Below are 21,362 nucleotides of genomic sequence, written 5' to 3'. Positions count from 1 at the left end.
CTGTAAAATCTGTATATGTTAAATATAGTGTGATGACAGAAATTAGTTTGGTACAGCATAAAGAAGGAAGGTAGCGGTTGTTTTGAAGAGTGACTTTCATCGGTACAAAATGCATAATTTTAGTGACATTGTCCTTGTGGTAAAAATATTTGTAAGCTTCCCACATTTATTTTGAAATGTTATGTTAATTATTTCCTTTACTTTTTTCTGTCTAGGTAAAAGTGAATATACTAGGTGAGGTGGTTGAGCAAGGCAGTACGAATCTGAGCATTGATCACTCTGGGTTTAGCCCCCATGCAGCCATCTATTCCATTCGCCCAGACATTCGATGTATTATCCATATACGTACTCCTGCAGCAGTTGCCGTAAGTCACAATGAATGACGCTGAAATTGCTGTTGTTTGAGTCTGTAATGAAATTGATTGCTTAACTACATAAAATTACAGTCCCTTTGAATAATGTCATTGTTTTTCAATGTTATGCAATATGATTATGATTATAAAATTTTAGATCTGTCTTTTTGACTCACCCATTTTTCTTCTGATTTTGTCAGTATAGAGTTCATAGCTTGCTGTCTGAATAACTATTTTTTAATCTTTGTCATTGCAATTGTCAGTCCTGTCAACTTAATTAATTTCATCATGTCTGTATCTGTTCAGAAAGTAAGACGTGTCCTTATGTAATTTGACAGGTTTTCCTTAATTTTACATGGCTTTATTAAAATGTGTAGTTTTGGTTCACAGGTATATAGTATGCTAACGACCAATAGAGTCCTTATAAGCCCAAGTATGCAACCCAGATGTGGTAATTGACAATACCTTTTTTCTGTAGTACAAAAACTAGTTTACTGATTTACTGATATGGGTAATCAGTGGATTCCTGTCTTTCATTTGTTTATTTTCCCTTGTACCCCTACCCTTTATTCCTTCACTCGGGACAGGGCTGTGGACTTCAGCCCTTGCTTTTTGGTTTGAAATGAAGGAATGGTTGGGGGTGTGTCTGAGTTTTAACTGTGCTGCACTGTATCATCTTAGTGTAGTACGTACCAACTTTGTTATTAAATAATGGGGCTTGTTGTCACTGTTATAAAGTGTTGTTTGTTGTCAGTTTCTTTATCTGCCTCCGCATTCTGCATTGGCCTTCAAAATAGCTGGGTAGGAAGCTCTTATGTTTGCGTATTGCACTGCCTCGTGCTCAGCCACTGCTTGAATTTGTTTCTAGTGTGCTTCTCTTCCATGAACTTCCATTGACAGGTAGAAGAAGTGCTGGGCAGATGGGACATTTTTTTTCTTGGCATTGCTAGAACCTTACCTGTTTGTTAACATCTGGAATATAAAATCTTAATTTAGACAGAAGAGAGCTGTACAGTGATTTCGGAAGGAGATCTGCCTAAGTAGCAGCTGTCACTTCTTTCTGCAAGGAGTTGTTTTGTCCTTTGAATATATTATCTGTAGGAATTGTTTGGCATACTCAGCATGTCAGTAATACATTGATTATATTTTGTAGACAGGCATCTACTTGTTATAAGTTTTAATATGTTGCTAGTGAATTCCCCTTCCTGGATCTGCTGAAAAATACCAGCAAAGGATCAGTAACTGTACCAAATTATGCCTTGGTGGGCCTGGCACTCACAACTGTTTTTAGTGGACCCAGGCTGCCCCTTGGGTGACTTAACATTTTTGTGCTGAAAGATCTCTTCAAAAGTTTGTTTGGCAGTTTCAGTGAATAACTTGTAATGTTGTCTTTCCGCTTAAATGCAAATACTTGACTCTGGTTCCTCCCTCAGTTAACATGTAATAGCTGTTATGTAACAGTGCTTCCTAAAGTCATCAGTTTTAGGCCAGTTTACATTATTAGCACATAGCCAAACATCCTAACTAGGTTATCTTGCTTCTATCTCCTGTCCTGCCTAGTTTGTTCCATACTGATCTAACATGTTTTGTCAGGGGTATAGCTTCTCAGACCATCTTAGGATACTGATGACCTTGATGCATGTAAAGGACTACAACTGAAACGGGGTGGGGAGTTTTTATGGACCCCTTTAATGTGCTGTAATGGCCAAACCTCTTGAAGATTCTAGCTTTCTTTGCTTGAGCTGACACTTTAGGAAGTGGTTGAGCAATCTTTAATAGGCACCCACAACTAATATTTTCTATCAAGGTATTTCCCCTCTATCCAGTGTAGTATGCTAGGAAGTGACCCTTTACTTTTTTGCTTCATTTTGGCAAAAACAGTCTGTGGAGGTCATTTGAGTACCAGAATTTCCTTTACTGGTGGGCCTCTTCTGTTACATCCCTTGACATTTTCAAGGATGGATCTTTTAGTAAGAAAGAGTCTATTCCATAGTTTGCCACCATATACTTTACAGCAGGAATGTCTGTAAGTATTGCTTGGCTTGTGGATTTGAAATAGCTCTCCAGTAGAAGATCTAATCTTTATGTTGCAGCAGAGTGTAGCATTAATCAAAGCAAAACAAGTGGAAGTGTACAGAATATTATGAGGGTGTGAGGTTGGCATAATGGTTAAGGTGTTTACCTTACAGACACAAGGTGCAGGGTTTGATTCTCAGATGGGGTAATTGGCTCTGCTTAAAATGATCCACAAGGGCAGTTAGCCTAGTACTAATCTATTAAAATTTCAACTGAATCAGGAAGAGTTGCTGGTTAAACTCCAACATTTTTAACTCTGCACGTTCCTTTGCACATTCTGCATCAAGTTTAGCTACTCTTGTGTAAACAAACTCAAACTTATAGCGTAGCCTAAATTGCAGGTTAGTTGCAAGATGCACATCTTGCACTAGCGAATGGAGTAAATAGTAGTAGCAGATAACTGAGTACCATGGCAGAAAATGAGTTAGTGAATGGAGTAGTAGATAACTGAGTACAACAGCAGAAAACAAGTTTGCTCTTATGTAGCTTGTCTGGCTTATGCTTGGATTTGGACACAGCATTATGTAAATATTTGTTAAACTATAACATCATTTTTCCATAGTGGTTAAGATATGATTGTTTTTTGATTGCTGGATGTGTTGGAATTGCATTTGAATACAATAGTAAAGTTAGAATTATAGTGATTTTGACTCTTGCTTGAGATGAAGCTGGATTGCAGTTTGATATTGGCCATGGTTGTTTTATGAAGGAGAATGATTGTAGACAAACTGGCATATTGGATCAATTCTGTTTTTTTCAGTTATAGACTCATCATTCACAACATCAACATATTAAAAGGATTAACCCTAATACAGACCTTCAGGGACTTCTAACAGTAACAGGCATTGGTTGCCAAGTTGGCACAATTCCTTTCAACCAGTTTGTGTCTTTCTTGGACATGTTTTTGAATCATTTAGTAACACTGAGAAAAAGGCCTTAGATATTTACAGTCATGAGAAGTACATGTTCAGCAGTATCAGATGCTTTAGAGAGTCCAAAAACATTGATTTAAGAATTTACATATGATCTGGTGTGTCATAGTGTATCCTAAAACAATGGTGCATTTGTGATAAGCTGTATTTGTTTAAGTGCTGATGCCGGATGTTTTGATGCAGGTAAGAAGAGAGGTATAGGACAGTAATTCTTTAGTACACCTGATATTCCTCCTTCGTGTAGAGGTACAAGAAATAAATGCATTTCAAGATAGTAGGAACAAAACCCTCTTTCATAGCTTTGATAATGAATTTAGGCAAGCTGTTGCCTACATTTTCCAACAATTTAGCAGTAGATTGCCAATTGAAACTGACTTGTGTTTCAGTTTACAGAGAGAGGAATTTATATACTGTACTTGATGAAATTGCAGAGTGAATGCGGGGCATTTACACTGAGGTGAAGTTCAACAGTCATTCATTGATCAGCTATACCAGTGTCCTTTTTATAAACTTGTTTAAATCAGCTTTTTATAATATACAGTCAAACAGTATAACATTCATGTTGCCCATCATCATAAAGCACAATAACATGTAATGAGAAAGTGCAGTAAAACATAAGACATCAACATATTGGCAACTCCTTTGACCCTTTGTATATCCTGCATATTAACCCTGTTATTCTCTTATGGACTGCAAATGCTACCATTGTCCTATGCATAAAATCCCAGATGTCTCTTTCAAATGCTTTCTTTATGTCAACAATAGCAGTGATTTCTTACACTCTACTTTCCTCTGGATCATTATTGTTTTATTAATGTTGTCAAATGTTTGCCTCCCCTCCACAAAACCACATTGATCCATATCTTATCTTTGGTGAAATGTTTGCTAGCTGGTGTAGGCATAAACACATGTTCTTCGTCTTCCCTTGCTGCAGTCCTGACAATTGGGTATAGTCCGCGTCCCAGTCGGCCCGAATACCAGAGGCCGGTCATGGCGCCTTAGACTGACGCCAGTACGCCAGGGTACTAATGCGCATGACCGACGCCATTTCCTCAGTCTTTTGCCGCATGGTCCGATGCAGAAGCAATTTTGCGAGTGCAGGTTGGCGTTCTGAGATTTTCCGAAACCGGAGTTTCAGACCGAATACAGAGTTGGCTAAGTAACCTGCTGGAACATTTTGGTTTTTCTTGCCTCAGTATTTAACCGGATGTCAGAAAAAGTGAATAACTGTATTTCTTGTGGGAAGCAGATACATAGGGATTATCATACATTGTGTATACCTTGTTTAGGGCCTGAGCACGACGTTGTTGGTTGCCGCTCTTGTGCTAGATTTAACAAGCGCACTATTAAGAGGAGGCTTGATTGTGCTAGGTTGGTGTTTGGGAAGCGTTGTAATTATACTATGCCGCCGGATGCTCCGGCGCCTGCTTCATCTAAGAAGCGCAAGGACAAAACAGTGAAGTCTAGGGTGAGGAACCGCAGTCCCGGACGCCGGTCCTTTAGAAGGCTCAGGGGAGCCAGAGGTTTTGCCAGGAGTCTCTATGGAGTCTCAGGCAGATACTTTACTGTTACAGGATGTGCCTCTCAGGAGGTAGGCCAGGCTGAGGGGCTTCTCAGGTAACTGTTCTTCCCTCTCTTCCCAAGGTAGTTAGGGCCTCTCCTTCTGTTGCCAAAGCTTCTTTAGAGGAAGGCCAAGTTCAGCTTCTGTAGGGGCTTCTCCTAGCATTTCGGCTCTGTGCCTAAGAAACATATGCTTAAAATGGCAGAAGATTTGATTACTCTGATTAGAGGTTCTATGCCCCACCTGATAAGAGGCCTAGGGTGGAACAGGAGTTTGATAGTTTTGAACAGTGTTCACAGGCTTCAGAGTCTTCTGTGGAAGACTTGCCAGAGTTTCCTACTTATTCTGATTCTGATGTGGATGATTCCACTCCTTCAGCTTCTCCTCCTGAGGATTTTTCATTTTCAGAGACTCTTCACTCCATGAGGGAGCACTTTAAATGGGAAGGCCAAGATTACTCTGACTCCAGAAAAAGGCTTAGGGAATTCTTGTTTTGCCCCAGCATAGGCCCTTAGCTATTCCTCCTGTGTTGAATGTGGTGGAGGATGTTTTGCAGAGGCTTCTCTGAACCCTGATTCCTTGCCTCCTGCTCCTGTTAAGCCTGATAGGTATTATAGGGTGCCCAAGCTCATAAGTATTTGTTTAAGAGTCCCAGGCGGACCCAGAAACTGTTTCTCAGGGGCCTAAAGGTGTTAAAGCTTCTGTGGTTAAAAATCCTGTACCCTCTGATAAAGAGGCAAGGGCTTTGGATAGGTGGGGTAAGAAAGTATATACTTCTTCCACTCTAGCCATGAGGGCGTTGAATTGTCAATTTCATATGCTGAAATATCAGAATTATCTCCTTTCACAATTGAAATCTAAGGTGGATGCTTTGGCGGAAGGTATTGAGTGTAAAGAATTGCTGGATTTGGTTCATGTGTCTGAACAAGTGGGTAAGCATTCTTTGCAGTGTGGTTTTGATGCTGTTCAGGCCTCCTCGAGGGTGGCTGCTACTAGTTCTGTTCTTCGCAGACATGCATGGTTGAAGGATCAGAATTTAGCTGAGCATGTTAAGACCAGGATTTTGGATGCTCCTTTACAGTCTGATGTGTTGTTTGGACCGCCTGTGGAAGCAGTTTTAAAGAAAATGGAGGACAAAGCTAAGTCTATGCAGACTGTTAAAGATTTTTGCAGGTGCAGCCTCCAAGTTTAGTAGAAATTGGCCTGCTAAGGGGTGGACATATCCTGCTTATGGTTCCCAGTCTAGGGGTAGGTCTAGACGTGGTAGGGCAGGGCTCAAGGTTCTTTAGGCCTAGATCAGACAGTTCACCTGCTCAGACTTCTGGTGAGGGCAGGGGTCAGTCCTTTCGTAAGCAGAACCAATGACCTGCCTTTTCAGCTGCCAGTGGACTCGCCTGGCAGCTCCTTTGGGAGGAAGATTGTCTCTTTTCAAAGAAAATTGGGATTTAATCACTCAAGACAGATGGGTGCTGGATATCATTCATCACGGGTACAGATTTTATTTCCACACAATGCCCCTTTCAAAGGCATGCCAGATGTTCCTCCTCCACAAAGAAAAGAGGCTCACAAGCAAGTTTCTCAGTTACTCCAGATAGGGGCTATTCAGCCAGTCCCTGTGTCAGAAAGGGCTTCGATTTTATTCTCGCCTGTTCCTAGTACCAAAGAAGGGGAACACGTGGAGACCAATTTTGGATTTATCTATCCTCAACACTTATCTGACATTCCCAAGTTCAAGATGTTGACGTTACAGCAACTGTTACCTCTGCTGGGCAAGGATCACTGGATGGTAACTTTGGATCTCAAGGAAGCTTACCTTCATGTGCCCATAAGGCTAAGTTGCAGAAAGTATCTGCGGTTTCGAACTGGAGATTTTCATTATCAGTTCTCTGCATTGCCCTTTGGCTTATCTACTGCGCCCAGAGTATTCACAAAGGTTCTGGCTCCAGTGATAGCTTACTTCAGGCTTCAAGGCATTCAAATTTATCCTTACTTGGACGACTGCCTGATTCTGGCTCAAGAAAAGGAACACCTTCTACAGCATCTGAAATATGTCATAGCAGTGCTAAGATGCCTAGGGTATTCTGTGAACGAAATAAAGTCCAGTCTAGTACCCTCTCAAGACATGTGCTTTCTGGGTGTGAGACTGAATACAGCAGCCCAGATGGCCTTTTTAACCCCGGACAAACAAAAGAGTCTGTCACTTTACTTCCATCAACTATCTCATCAGTCCGTGCTGACTGCAAGGACAGTCCTTCAAGCATTAGGGTTCATGGCATCTTGTATTCTGGTGCTTCCCAATGCCAAACTGCATATGAGGAAGCTGCAATGGTATCTCAAAATGTATGGACACAGCACTGCCAAGATTTGGACACTGTCATTCAAATAATACCTTGCCTTCAAAAGGAATTCTTGTGGTGGGCTCAGGAATGTCACCTAAACAAGGGACTCTCTGTGACCCGGCCAGAGGCGAGTCAGATTTTAACGACAGATGCCTCGGACACTGCTTGGGAGCTCATCTAAATGGAAAGTGGATACAAGACAAGTGGCCTGCCAGACTACAGCATCTACATATCAACATGAAGGAGATGTTAGCAGTCCAGTTTGCATTGATGGCGTTCAAGGAGTTACTTCTTCCAGGGCAGGTGTTGATTCTGACAGACAACACAACTGTCATGTGGTACATCAACAAGCAAGGGGCAACACATTCTTATCCTCTATGCAGGCAAGCAATGATTTTATGGGAGACTGCTTAAGCCTGCAACTGACTCTTCAGGCAAGGTTTCTGCCAGGAGCACAGAACTCCCTAGCAGATGTATTAAGCAGACAAATCATGGATCCCCACGAGTGGAAACTGGATCTTCATGTATTTCAGAAATTGACAGTGTCATGGGGAACTCCAGACATAGATCTGTTCGCTTCTCCACTAAACCACCAGCTGCCAAAGTATTGCACAAAGGGGTTTCATCACACAGCTTGGAAAGTGGATGCTCTGTCTTTCAGTTGGAAAAACCTTCATGTCTATGCCTTTCCACCTCTACCTCTTCTTCTAAAGGTATTACTAAAGGTCAGACAGGACAGGCCAAGGATGATTTTGATAGCTCCAGATTGGCCTCGCAACACTGGTACCCACTTCTAAGGAGTCTTGTAAAGAAGCCTCCATGGCCTTTACCTCTGATTCCTCATCTGTTATCTCAGAAGGACGGTCATCTGCTCAATGTCAAGCTTCCATCTCTTCATCTCACAGCTTGGCATATTCTGTGTTGAAGCATGGTAGGTCTCAGCTTCCTCAACAAGTTTTAAATGTGATTATGGAAGCTAGAAGGCCTAGTACTAGGAGAGTGTACGCAGAAAAATGGAAGAGATTTTTATTTTGGAGTACAGCAAAGAATTTGGAGATTTCAGAGCCTAATTTGAGTGTGGCTCTTCAATATCTTACTGAATTATTGGACAAAGGTTTGTCTTTCTCTTCCATAAAGATTCATGCTGCAGCAATTTCAGCTCACTATGATTGTGACCCTCCTTTGTTTTCGCATCCTTTGTTCAAGCAGTTTCTTAGAGGGGCAAAGAATATAAGACCCCAGAGCACCTACTCCTGCTTGGGATCTCAATTTTGTGTTGGAAAAACTTACTCTACAACCTTTTGAGCCTGCAGCTACTGCTGAATTGAAATATTTGTCATGGAAGACTGCTTTTCTGTTGGCTATTACTTCTGCAAGAAGGGTGTCTGAGTTGCAGGCCCTTATGGCAGTAGAGCCTTTTTGATTTTCCATAAGGACAGGGTATCATTACGCACTAATCCTTCCTTTATGCCTAACGTAGTTTCTACTGTGGCTTTCAACCACCCTATTCATCTGCCTACGTCTTTTGCAGATCCTCAAAATAAAGGGGAAAAGATTTTGCACACTTTAGATGTACACAGGCAATTGCGTTATTATTTGAGCAGGACTAAAGATTTTAGGCAGTCTCAGCAGTTACTTGTTTCTTTTGCTTTAAGTTCACAGGGCAAGCCTGTGTCAAAACAAACTATTTCTAGGTGGATTGGCTTTTGCATTGCATTTTGTTATTCCCATCATGGCAAAGAGATTCCAGCTGGGATTAGGCCTCATTCCACTAGGGCTACTGCCACTTCAACAGCATTTCTAAGGGGGGTGGCAACTAAGGATATTCTGGAGGCAGCTACTTGGAGTTCGGTGCATACTTTCTCTAGGCATTATCACTTGCCTATACTCTAAGACTAGAGCTGGTTTTGCCACAGCTGTTTTACAAGGCATGTTGTCAGCTCCTGCTGCTTTATAATTTGCCAGCCTCCCTTACCTCTGCTTTGGGATTCTACCCAATTGTCAGGACTGCAGCAAGGGAAGACGAAGAACATAGTACAGTTTGTACCTACCATAAATGTAGATGTTCGAGGATTCCCTTGCTGCAGTCCAATTTACCTCCCTCCTTCCCTCTGTGTTTCAGGGGTGGTTGTGTAGGTGAGTTTACATGCTTATATTTTTTGTATATATTACTGTATATATTGTACATGTTTTTGGTGCAGGTTGTTTTGGGACTTGTCTTTTGGGTCTTCTGACATCTGGGGCAAGAAAAGACTGAGGAAATGACGTCGGTCATGCGCATTAGTACCCTGACGTACTGACGTCAGTCTAAGGCGCCATGACCGACGTCAGCCTTATACTCTGGTATTCGGGCCGACTGGGACGCGGACTATACCCAATTGTCAGGACTGCAGCAAGGGAATCCTCGAACATCTACATTTATGGTAGGTACAAAACTGTACTTTTATAGTCATGGTTTAAAATTAAAACAGTTTTAAATGAACCCAGATCCAAAAGGTTTTTACCCTGAATGGATAGTACAGCTTTTTTCCAAAAAGCTGGTGCACCCTCCCACACACACACACTTCTAAACTATCGCTAAACAAACCTTCCTAATATCCAGATTTCCAGAGGAATACTGTCTGATCCTGTTGATAGATAATTCATCACAGTTTTTTTATCCTATCTCTTCCTAATTGTTGATCATTTTCTTTCTCCTACATTGGCATAGTTAAGGCTTCCAAGAATCAAACAAAAAGTGCCTAAAGCGGAGAAAAATTACGCTGAGGTAAATCCAACCAGTTTATTTATGTAGACATGAAAATCACACATTTTGTCAATGTCTCTAAATAATTCTTAGCACTTCTCCTCCATATCTTTCTTTTTTCCACCACATTTTTAAACTCCATTTTCATTTTATCCCACTTGCTAGCTATTTTTTCTAAAGTATTTTAGAGGTTTCCTAATGACCCTTGTCATATCCACTACCAATCCCTTAAATTCCTCCATCTTTAACAATAATTAGGAAAGTCCCAATGTCTTATTACACTGCATCTTCAACTTGGATTTTTATTGGGGCATGATCTTACACAGATGTCCTTTCATATCACTGTTACAGTATTCATAACCTATGGGATCTCCTGACAAGAACAGCCCTATGTCTGTCTAGTATACCAAAGTCTTTAATTCTTAGTGTAACACTTTAGATGCTTCCCATGTTAGTGTAGGACATGAAAGTAAAGTATGGATAGTGCAAATTCATAACAACTTTGCCACCAGTCAAAATGCCAGAGTTTTTCATCTGTCTGAACGCCCTTTGCTCTGCTGGTTATAATGAGCCTTTTTGCTGATAAGTACCCTGTTTGGGTTCCTTTTATTTTCTTTTATAGTGCAGTTTGAGAGTTCATGTCATCTAAGAAAGGGAAATGACAATGTGGGAAGCAGATTCCTCATAAGGATGATCATGCCAAGTGTATATATGTTTCACAGGTGAATACAAGGCAGATAAGCAACCTGTTGGGGTCCTTTTCTTTCCTTTTATACTGCATTTTGAGAATTTGTCATCCAAGAAAGGGAAGTGTCAGTGTGGGAGGCAGATTCCCCATAAGGATCATCACATCAAATATTTGTAGGTTCATAGTTTCATAGGTGAATAAAGGCCATTTTAAGCCTAACCAGTAACTCAAGGTCAGAATCAAACCTTTACCTTGTGTTTATACTGTGAAGACCTTACCAGTTACACCAGACCCAACCCCGTTTGTTTTTGTCTAGGCGCTTCTTTTGACTACACTCAGTTTTCTGTTTGTCAGGAATTTATTATGAAGACTCTTCGCAGTTGTCTGTCTTCCCCTTCCATTTATCTTGAGAACCAAGTTCTGGAATTGTTGGCCCAGGGTACATGGGCTGACTCTACCACCCCGAGGTACAGCTGTCTCTTAAGAAAAAGGATAACAACTCTAGGTCTGATACTAATGCTGTCCATGTCTGTCAGATATCTCTCTTGAGGTGGTTGACCTGAAGACCATCCAATGCTGACGTTTTCCCTCTACCATGACACTGTCAGACTCTAGCATAGAACGGGCTTCTCACATGTCCACTGAGGCTTTGCAGATGTCTGCAGCAGATGTAAAGGGAGAACAATGGCTGATTTTATCTGAGGAGCTGAGGGGGATTCCCCAGGTCTTAGTTAGAGAGGAAGTTCCTGGTACCCTAAATAAGTCGAGGCAGGGTTTTGAACCACCATAGTTTATTAAATATGATGTTCCCCTTAAGCAAAGGTAGAAGACTGAACATATTTCTCCCACTCCCAAAGATCCTCAGAAGGCATGGCAGAATTTTATTCGGGCTTGTTTGATGCCTTGATGGCTTGATACCACCCAGGGGTTTTCGATTCCTGCCCCTCCTTGGTTCTCTACCCGTAAAAGATCTAGGGAACATGATTCCTCTGCTTGGACTTAGAAGAGGACTCCTTGGTTTGATTCTTCAAAATGCCATCACCTTTGGACTGTGGTTCTGAGAAGGAGGAGTCCTTAAGTCCTGACTCCGCTTTGGAAGAATTGTCCTTTTTTGGATACAGTGGTTTGCATGATGAAGCATTCTATGTGGGACTGCTCCCAAGTTTCTGACATCCAGAAAAGTACAATGAGTTGTTGCAGATGGAGTCCCCTATGCCTTCTGCTGTTCCCCCATTTTGCTGCTCTGTTAGATAGTTTTGCAGCTGCTTCTTTGGCTCCTGATTCCCAACCTCCTTCTCCTAGGAAGCCTGACCATTTTTATAAGGTGCCTGTGGCTTTCAAGTTTCTTTATAAGTGTCCTCCTTCTGACACTGCTGCGGTTTCTGTCTCTGCTGAAAAGCCTTCTCAGCTTTGATCTTCTTCTTAGCTTCTGCCATCGGACAAGGACAATCAAGTTATGGAGAGGCTGGAGAAGAAGGTCTACACTTCTGCCACCCTGGCATTTCATCCTGTAAACTGTCAAACTGACATAACCAGGTATATTTTATCCCTTTTGTCTTAGCTGGGAGGGATTCTGTTTGGTCTTGATTCTGAGACCAAGTCCGCTGCTGTTTCTTTGGTGCGATCTGCATCTCAGGTGGCTCTTCACTCCATTAAGTGTAGTTACTACACTGCTGATGTCTCCTCTTTAGCTGCTCCTTCAGGCTCTGTTATGGGGTGCTATTCCTGGCTTTGTCTTCAGGCTTTGCCTGATGACATTAAGGCTAAGCTTTTCAATGATCCTTTAGCTAATCAAAATATCTTTGGTATACCCGTGGCGGATTTATTTAACAGCTTGCAGGACCAAGGCAAGGTCATGAAAGATCTTAAACAGATTTTTGTTTCTCCCATTCCTAAATTTCAGAGGAATTATCACACTAAAACTGCTTTTGTTTGCAGACAGCCTCATCAGCCCTCCAAAGGTAAGAAAGTCTGTAGGCATGTTTTTTTTTCTCCCAAACTAACTCAGATGCCTTGACATCATCTAGAAACCTTCCTTTCTGGACAAATCTCCCTCCATTTGACATTCTGCCTTCCCTTCCCCTTGGCCAGGTTTCCTTGTTTCTCAGACTTTCTCTGTCACTCCCTGTTTGGTAACAGATTACTTCAGACTCTTGGTTTCTTTCAGTCATCAGACAAGGCTACTTCATAGTCTGGAAGTCTCTCCCCCTTTATAAGCATTCCTCAGTCCCCTTCAGTTTAAATTCCCTATTTTTCATGGGTGCTGCAGAGTTTCCTGGATAAGGGCACTGTTCAGACCATCCCAGAGGCCCTAAGGAGTTGGCGGTTCCCTTTTTTTATTTTGTTTTTTTCATAGGGACTTGGTGTCTCTGCATATTCATTCTCCTTTTATGCTCAAGATGGTCAATGAGTTGTCCCTTAGTCACTCTGTCCAGCTTCCTTCACAATCTGCTAGTGAGAAGGTTCTACACACCTTGGATCTTCATAGATAACTCAGGTATTTGGATAAGACAAAGCCTTTACTTAAATCTGAGCAACTTTTTGTTTCTTTTTATGCCAGGACATTGGGTTTGGTAGTTCCTAAGCAAACCATCTCCTCCTGGATTTTAAAAGCCATTTCCTTTTGCTGTTCTTTTCATAGCAAACATTTTCTGCCTCATTCTAGCAGGACAATGGCCGCCTTGGGTTTTTTTTTTTGCAAGCGTTTGGACACCAGTTCCATTCCTGAGGCTGTTATGTGTTCTGTGCACATCTTCCCCAAATATTACAATTATGATGTCATTTCCAGAGCCATTGTAGGTTTTGCCAAGGCTATTCTTCATGGATTTGTGGATGGTTCCTCTTTGCCTTCCAGCTCCATTTTTGTACAGTAGCTTTTATGCTCTCCAATAGGTTCTGTTTCTTTTGAAAAGCCTTCTCTGACTGCAACAGTGATATGGAAGGACATAGTACAGTTGTGTAAAATCTTGCTATTACAGTAAATGTCCCTCTCTTCACTGTTGCAGTATTCAGTCCTTCCTTCCTGCCCCCTTTTTCTCCCTTTGTTTCTGTTGGGAACATCTGCTTGGCTGAGAGATCTTTGCTCATCTCCTTAAACATCTTCTCTTTCTCTTGATGTAGATGCTCACTTTTCTCCCAGGGCAGCTGTAGCTGTCCTGCGGCATTTCAGTTCTGAGTTTGGAGTGTCAGTACATCACCTTTATGTCCTGATGTGGGGAGGATACAGCTGACGTACAATGCTGAAAAGAATTAAAGAATGAAATTAACTGTCCAGATGTAGAGCTGTCTTTGGCGGTATATCACATTGGTTATAGATACTGCAGCAGTGAAGGGAAGGACATCTACTGTCATAGTAAGGTTTTACACAACTGTGTTTTATTTGATAGAACTCATTGCTTTCTGTTAAGTACACATGCTCCTGTAAGATGTAATTTCTGTCCAGTCTAGCCAGTTGTATCTTTGGGAATGATATGTAAGTTTTGTTTGAGTTTGTGTTAATAATGTCACAGCTTCCATACCAAATATTCTCATATACTTATTTAGAAATCTGTCCTCTTCTGCTGTATTTTTCCTCCTAGGTCCACCCTATAGAGTCTTACTGCTGCAAATCAAGTTCCAGTCCCCAGCGGTAACAATATTTCTTGTTGAAAGCTTATTATTTCTTCCCAAATTCTCCTAAGCTCCATAATAGTAGTTTTTCATGGAATATAAATGGCTACCAATTTAAATGCAAGGACCTGCAATTCTGAGTCCTGAAAAAAAATGATGTAAAGTAACATTGAGCATTGCTATTATCCTTTAAATATGTTTTTTTTCCTGGGGGGCAACTCTTTATGCACCCCAGTAATATGGGGGGGTGCCCCCAACCCTCCAAAGTTACATATATCAGTTCCAAGATCACTATATCTCAGAGACATGGCAATCTTAAACTTTTAATTCTGAATTTTTGATCATTCAGTCTGCACACTGTGGGACTCGGCATTGCAAACCCCAACATTTTAAATTATTACTGTATGTATTCATTCCTATGTAATCTTCTTCCCCTGCTGGTAACCAGTTACTACCACAAGTCTAAGTTGAATCATCATTGTGTTTTCTTTTTCTTTTGCTATGGTAGCTTCTCTAACAGTCAGTGTTAATACTGTCCTTTTTTCCTTTGTCCCTGATGCTCTGCTGAATGCCTGTACTAAAACCCTTTCTTTGTCAAATTCACATGCTGATATCTTTCTAAATGCATCTCCTGTAACATTGTTATTTGCACCCTACACTTCTTAGTGTAATTCAGTACTCTGCATTTTGTCTGTACCTGTAAGACCATTTACATAACATGTTAATATTGACAAAGTAGCCATTTTGCTAAAAACCTACTGTTGCCACATACTATGTATAACAGATCTTTTGAATATGTGTTTCCAGTTTGCAGTTTACATACACTCATTAAAAGTTGGCCGACTTATTTTGTATGTAGTTATTTCTTCTCATCACTGTTTGAACTCGGGTCTGATTTCCATGTCTTTTTACTTCAATAGACACTCAAGTGTAATAAATACATTTTCAACCCTCCAACATCTTTTAACATACAGCAGACAAAAAAACTATGTACGTGTTCCAGAAAGGAAGTTTACATTTCCAAACAGGAGGATTTACTCCATATTGATGGTTGCACCCACAGACATTGCCTATTCTAAAGTTAGAGTTAACTATGCACAAGTGCATGCTAAAGTCTGCAATGTCCTGATTGAAATCACTGTTGCTGTATTCCTAATCAGTGGGTTATCACCACTGACATCCAGTTTGGCTACAAAAGCTTTACCTTCCCAGGACTGTATGTCCGACGTGTGATTTCAAGTCATATGTGTAAGGGTATATAGGAGGATGCATAATTCCTCAGACTGTCACACTGCCACCCCAAATGCAGGTCCCATATCCATTGCGCTGCTTGTCATTTGTTCACTGATCCCTTTGCTTTGAGTAAACAGATAAGTGTCCTGTTTAGGAATCTTCCTAAAGTGCTTTGCCTACCGATATTAGATGTCAGTTAGGAGGGGTAAGTGTGAGTGCATTAGGCAATTCCCATACAAAGACTTCCATACCCAGTGTCTCTTCTGTGTAGGAACAAAACACAACTATAAGGTCTGTTCCATTTGCCAGTCATTTGTTACTAAGATGTTGCATTCCCATTTGTCCTCGCTCAATAATTTTCTGGAGAACCAAGGTCTGAGACGCCTGGCCAACTCCAAGATTGTGGATTTCACTTCCCCAGATGTACCTCTGTTGCATAAGATAAAGCTTAAAGACCTAGGCTGGAGAATAAGTCGGTTCTTTTCAGATTATGACATACCCGCTGAGATTTCATAGCCCATGATACGTCTTATTCAATTTCAGATGCCCTTTACCAACACCCCACCAGTATCATGTCAGAGGTTCTTACAACTGAGGAATCCACAGAAAAAGCTGAACCACAAATTGTCATCTCTGAGGCCCCAGAAGGTATTCCTCAGGTACTAGTGTAGAAACAGATCCCAGGTAGACTTATTGAGGTACCTCAGGAGGATCTGAACCACCACTCTTGGTTCAGGCAGATGTCATTCATAGGTAGGTACTAGGCTATTGGCCCTAGGACCTATATAAGCCTAGCCAAAAAGGTACCCTGACTTTTGCCACCCAAGAAAATTATTTCCCTGTGCCCCTGTCGAGCAGAGCCCCAGAGGTGATCCCCGGGGTGAATACCAAAGAAACAAACAGAAAACTCCTATTTGGTCCTCAAGCAGATAATCTCTTCAAAATCCTGCAAGAACAGGGAAAAAACATAAAGGACTGCAGACCGCTTCTGTTAACCTCTGTACCCAGGTACAAGAGGCATTATCCAACGAAACCCACATATTTTGTCAGAAGAGATCTTTGACCCAGGTAAAAGCACAGTAAGTCCCCCAGAAAGAGATTCTCAGAGAAACCACAAAGAGATTCCTTTACAGGGAAGCCTCCTTTTGGGGACAAATTGTTGTGACTATGTACAAAGCCTTTCCCCTGCCCCTTTCAAAATGTCCATCCCAGGCAGTCTCCACGTGGGAAAAGTATTACCACAGACCAATGAGTACTCTCTATTATACAAAAAGAGCTAGTCCATGTCCTGGATGGAAATCTTCCCTCTAAATTGCATGCCTCCCCCTCCCCACAACCAGATTCTTTTGCTTTCACCCATCCTATTGGAATTACAGATACAAGGCACAATAGAACTGTTGCCCCAAGAATTTGTGGGAAAGGGCTTTTACTCCTGAATCTTCGTAGGTCCAATGAAAGAAGGGCAATGGAGACCCCTACTGGAATTCTCTTTACTAAACACTTTTCTGAAAGTGCCAACCTTCAAAATGCTCTCCCTGGGCACTGTGCTACTATTCTTTCTGCCTCAGGCCTTTCTAGTATCTCTAGATTTAAAAGATGCCTATCTCCATATTCCAGTTCACCCCCCCCCCCCCCCCGTCAAGACATTCATCATATTTTGTACTGAATTATCTCACTTTCAGTATACTGCTTTGCTTTTTGAGATTTCCACAGCCCTAAGTTTTCACAAAGTGTCTGCATCAATGATTACCTTCTGTTGAACCCAGAGAATCCAGATTTTTAGCTGCTTAGAAACCTCTTTATCCAAGCCTCCTCACCACAGGTACTTATGCAAAACTTCCAGTTCACCCTTAACCTTCTCTCACAATTGAAGTTCACGATCAGCTACAAGAAGTCCTTGCTGTAGCCAACTCAGGACCATGTTTTTCTGACTGCAGACTGGATAACAAAAGGGTGCAGGCCTGTTTGCCTCTGGAAACAGTGAGTTCCTATTACAAATTATTTTTCACAACCTTGCCTTCCTCAGCCAATGATCAGCCAGGGAGATATGAAGATCCCTGGGATTCATGACAGCAACTATCGCTGTCCTCCTCCTAACCAGACTGCATATGAGGAAAATCCAGTAGTACCTGAAAACTGTTTTGTCCCAGCACTTTCACCCTCTAGACACAGTAATTCCTCTATTACCTTGCCTCGAGAGAATTTTCATGGGGGAAGGACTAGGTAAAACTTAATCCATGACTTCCATTTGCCCCCCTCAGTCCCATTTCAGGAGATGTGCCCTGATGCCTCCAATGTGGCATGGTGGGCCTGGACAGGGATACTCTGAGTACAGGGCAGATAGCACCCAAAACTATTAAAGGAACAAATTTAAATGAAGGAGATTACAGCCCTTATCCAAGCTCTTCAGGTCTTTTCCCATACCTGGAGACCAGGTTCCCTGTAAGTGTTTACAAACAACACCACAGTGAAATTTTTTCTTTCGGCTTTTCCCGGTTAGAGGTCACCACAGCGGAACTCCGGTCCGCTAATGATTGGCAGTCAATATTTATGGTGCTGAGGTGCCAGCCCGATGCCCAACCTTCAACGAAGGCACGCCCATTCACGCATGACTTTGGAATGTCACTCAACCGCGGGGAGGACATGCAGACTCCACACAGAAGGCGCACCAGCTGAGAATTGAACAGGAGAGCCTCTTGCTGTGAGGCGACAATGCTACCGCTGCATAGTGATGTGGTACATAAACAAGCAAGTAGGATCCAGCTCTTACCAACAGTGTAGATGTGCACTGACTACCTGGGACTTGCCACCCAGGAAAGCATGTCGGTAGTATCTGTATACATCTTATCACAGGACAGTGTGTTGACAGACACATTAAGCAGGTCCTTGGAGGATCCATGTGAATAGACCCTCAACAGACAGGTTTTCCCTGGATATACTTCACCACTGAAGAACAAAAGGACAGCAAATCACTCCCCATCTTTTGTACAAGAGGTCCTTCCTGCTCAGCCTGGAGAACAGATGGTTTCACCTTTCAGTGGACAGTGAGATTCATCTGTGCCTTCCCTCCACTACCTCTCACCCCAAGGATTCTTCTAAATGCCCAAAAAGAAAAGTCAAAACTCTTGATAGTGATCTGCTTTTGGCAAAGCCAGCACTGGTTCCCTATACATTTTTGTCTAACCATGGGCAACTACTGCAAACACGCACTACAAGCAGATCTCATCACGCAGCATAAAGGGGCACTACTACAAAACTGTGTGTTATCCCAAAAAACTAACTCTGTGGATATTTCCTTACAGGCACCACTTTTCTGAGGACGTAGTTAAGATTCTCCAAGAAGCCAGGAGACCCACCACTTGAAAAATCCTATGTAGCCAAATAGAAGAGATTTTCCTTTTGGAGCCACAGCAATGGGCAAGACCCCAACAAATCAGAGGTATCTTCCATACTAAAATATCTGTGCAAGTTCATGCAAACAGGTCTGGCTTAATCTTCCGTCAAAGGCCACCTGTCAGCCATCTCTGCTTGTTTACCACCAAGTCCTCCACTTATGTCCAGACCTGAGGTTGAGTTATTCCTTAAAGGGGTGCTGCATCTTAGACCACTAAAGAAGCCCAAAACTCCTCCTTAGGACCTCAGTTTCATGCTAGAAAAGCTTACTTTACATCCTTTTAAGACAGCAGCCTCAGGTAATCTCAAATTATGCACCTGGAAAACTATTATGGTTCTCACTTCAGCTGTGAGTTTCAGAGCTTCTGGTTGTCATTACTATTTCTCCCTTTTTTATTTTTCATAAGGATAGGGTGACCCTTGGGGCTTAAAATTCATGTCTAATTGGTGAATGAGCTGTCACTCAACCAGGCCATAAATCTGTGTACATTGTTTCCCCACCCACAGAACTGAGTGGGGAGGGGCGTCTGCCCCTCTCCATATGTTCACAGAGATTTAAGATTCTATTTGGACAAAACCAAACCCTTTGAAAATCTGAACAACTGTTTGTCTCCTTCATGTATGCAAAGCTGGGCCAACAAATATCCAAGCAAAACAACTGCAAGCTGGATCTCTGAGGCAATCTCTTTCTGTTACTTTCTACATGGCAAATCCTTTTCCTCATACCCTCTAGCATCCTCTGAGGCGTTCTACAAAGAGGTGGATGCCAGGGCCATACTAGAAGTTGCCACTTGGTTTTCTGTACATACCTTCACTAAACACTACAAGATTGATGCCTTTCAATCTCCAAAGCTGCCTTCACTAGGTCAGTCTTTTCAGGCCACTTGGAGAGTTCAGCACTTTACTAACCAATACCGCTTTCAGCGCTGTGAATCACCCATTGATTAGGAATACTGAAATAGTGATTTCAGTCAGGACAATAATACAGAAGTACAAGAACTTAACATAACAGTAGATGTCCTACTGATCACTGTTGCAATATTCTTTCCCACCCTCTTCCTCTTCTACATTCATTTTCTACTGTTTGCCTCTATTTCTTCTCCCTCTGTCCCTATCCTGTGGACAGCATCTTAGAACCGGGAGAGCTTCCTTGCCACTTCATGCCTTGCCCCCTCCCAGCTTACCAGTCTGTCGCTGTCTCTCAGGGTCTTCAGGCCGCGGCCTTGGCGATAATCTGAGGAATTGTGCTTGCATGTCTGCCTGTATATCCATACACATATGAGCTGAGGTCACACATCAGACTTACAGTCCTGGGAACATAAAGCTTTGGCACCCCAGACAGATGTCGGCAGTAATAACCCATTCATTAGGAGTACTGTAACAATGATCAGTAGGACATCTGTTGTTATGGTACGTTCTTACACAGTTGAGCTTTCCCACTTGCACAGATTACCATCTGTTCTTGTTTTATCTCTATCCCTCATCCTAGATGTGAAAAACAACTTGCATGCTTTCAGCAGACTTTAACAGCAGCCTATTATTTTTGAGCCTATTTATTCTGTTCCTGTAAAATTCGTTATTAAGATGATTATGCTTCTGGCCGTTGTTTCTGCCAATGGTACTAGAGATGCAGGCAATGATGTGCTTTCGAGGTTAACCTGTTTTTCCACAGGGTAACATATCCTTTTCTGCTAATGTTTCCTTTGAAGTCAGTTATGTCAGAAGTACTTTTGAATATGAAAGTTTATCTTCCACATCCACAGAATGTAGGTAAATATATGTAGCCCTTGATGGATCCTAAGGCATAGCTTTTTGTTTATATTTGTAGAAATAAAACAATTTAGAAGGTCTGATCCATTTTTCCTTTGCTCAGTATAAACTGAATATTTATGTGGTTATACAAGTCATTTCAAGCTGGATTTCTTACTTGTCATTCTTTTATTTTGAGGTACTTAACAGTGGAATTCTAAGTCTGTCAGGGTTAGGTCCATTCCTCATTTCCCTTGGTTATTATTTATACCCAATGCAAATGCATTGTTTGACTTGACTGTATGATGAGATGATGATACAAGCAGATTAAGCTTTATAGTACATTTAAAGGCTTTGTGTGATAGTAAAATAATGGATATATTTTTATATAATTTGTTTTGCAGTCCTTACCTACCACAGCCCACTCTTGGCCAATTTGACCCATTTATTCTCTGTTGCCGGGTGAGAGTTGACTGGGAGTGGTCATTATTCAGATCAACCATCAGAGGTGGTTCAAGGATTTTCTATTTTTGTACCTAACCTCCCAAAGCAAACCTGTGAAGGGTGTGTAATAGACTGGCTGCAAAAGGCATCTCTCACTTGCCCTAGGGTTTTCCCTCCATGCAGCTCTGCCCCACTTCCCAAAGCATAATATTTAGATGACTTTATGAAGTATTTTTGGT

General features: G+C 41.7%; 1 protein-coding gene across 9 annotated transcripts in view; it reads left to right on the top strand.

Annotated features, from left to right (window-relative positions):
* ADD3 (adducin 3) overlaps positions 1-21,362 on the top strand; it is a 3,087,715-nt gene that overhangs the window by 2,640,722 nt on the left and 425,631 nt on the right. For all 9 annotated transcript variants that reach the window (XM_044055712.1, XM_044055702.1, XM_044055704.1 and 6 more), the window contains one exon: positions 216-365. In XM_044055712.1, the coding sequence (XP_043911647.1) occupies positions 216-365 (150 nt within the window). The remainder of the gene's footprint in view (positions 1-215; positions 366-21,362) is intronic.

Source organism: Protopterus annectens, chromosome 14.part0 (genome assembly GCF_019279795.1).
Source record: "Protopterus annectens isolate FY-2018-M chromosome 14.part0, PAN1.0, whole genome shotgun sequence".
In the NCBI taxonomy this organism is placed as follows: Eukaryota; Metazoa; Chordata; order Ceratodontiformes; family Protopteridae; genus Protopterus; species Protopterus annectens.
Note: the sequence above shows the minus strand (reverse complement) of the source record. Positions and strands in the feature narration are given on the sequence as shown.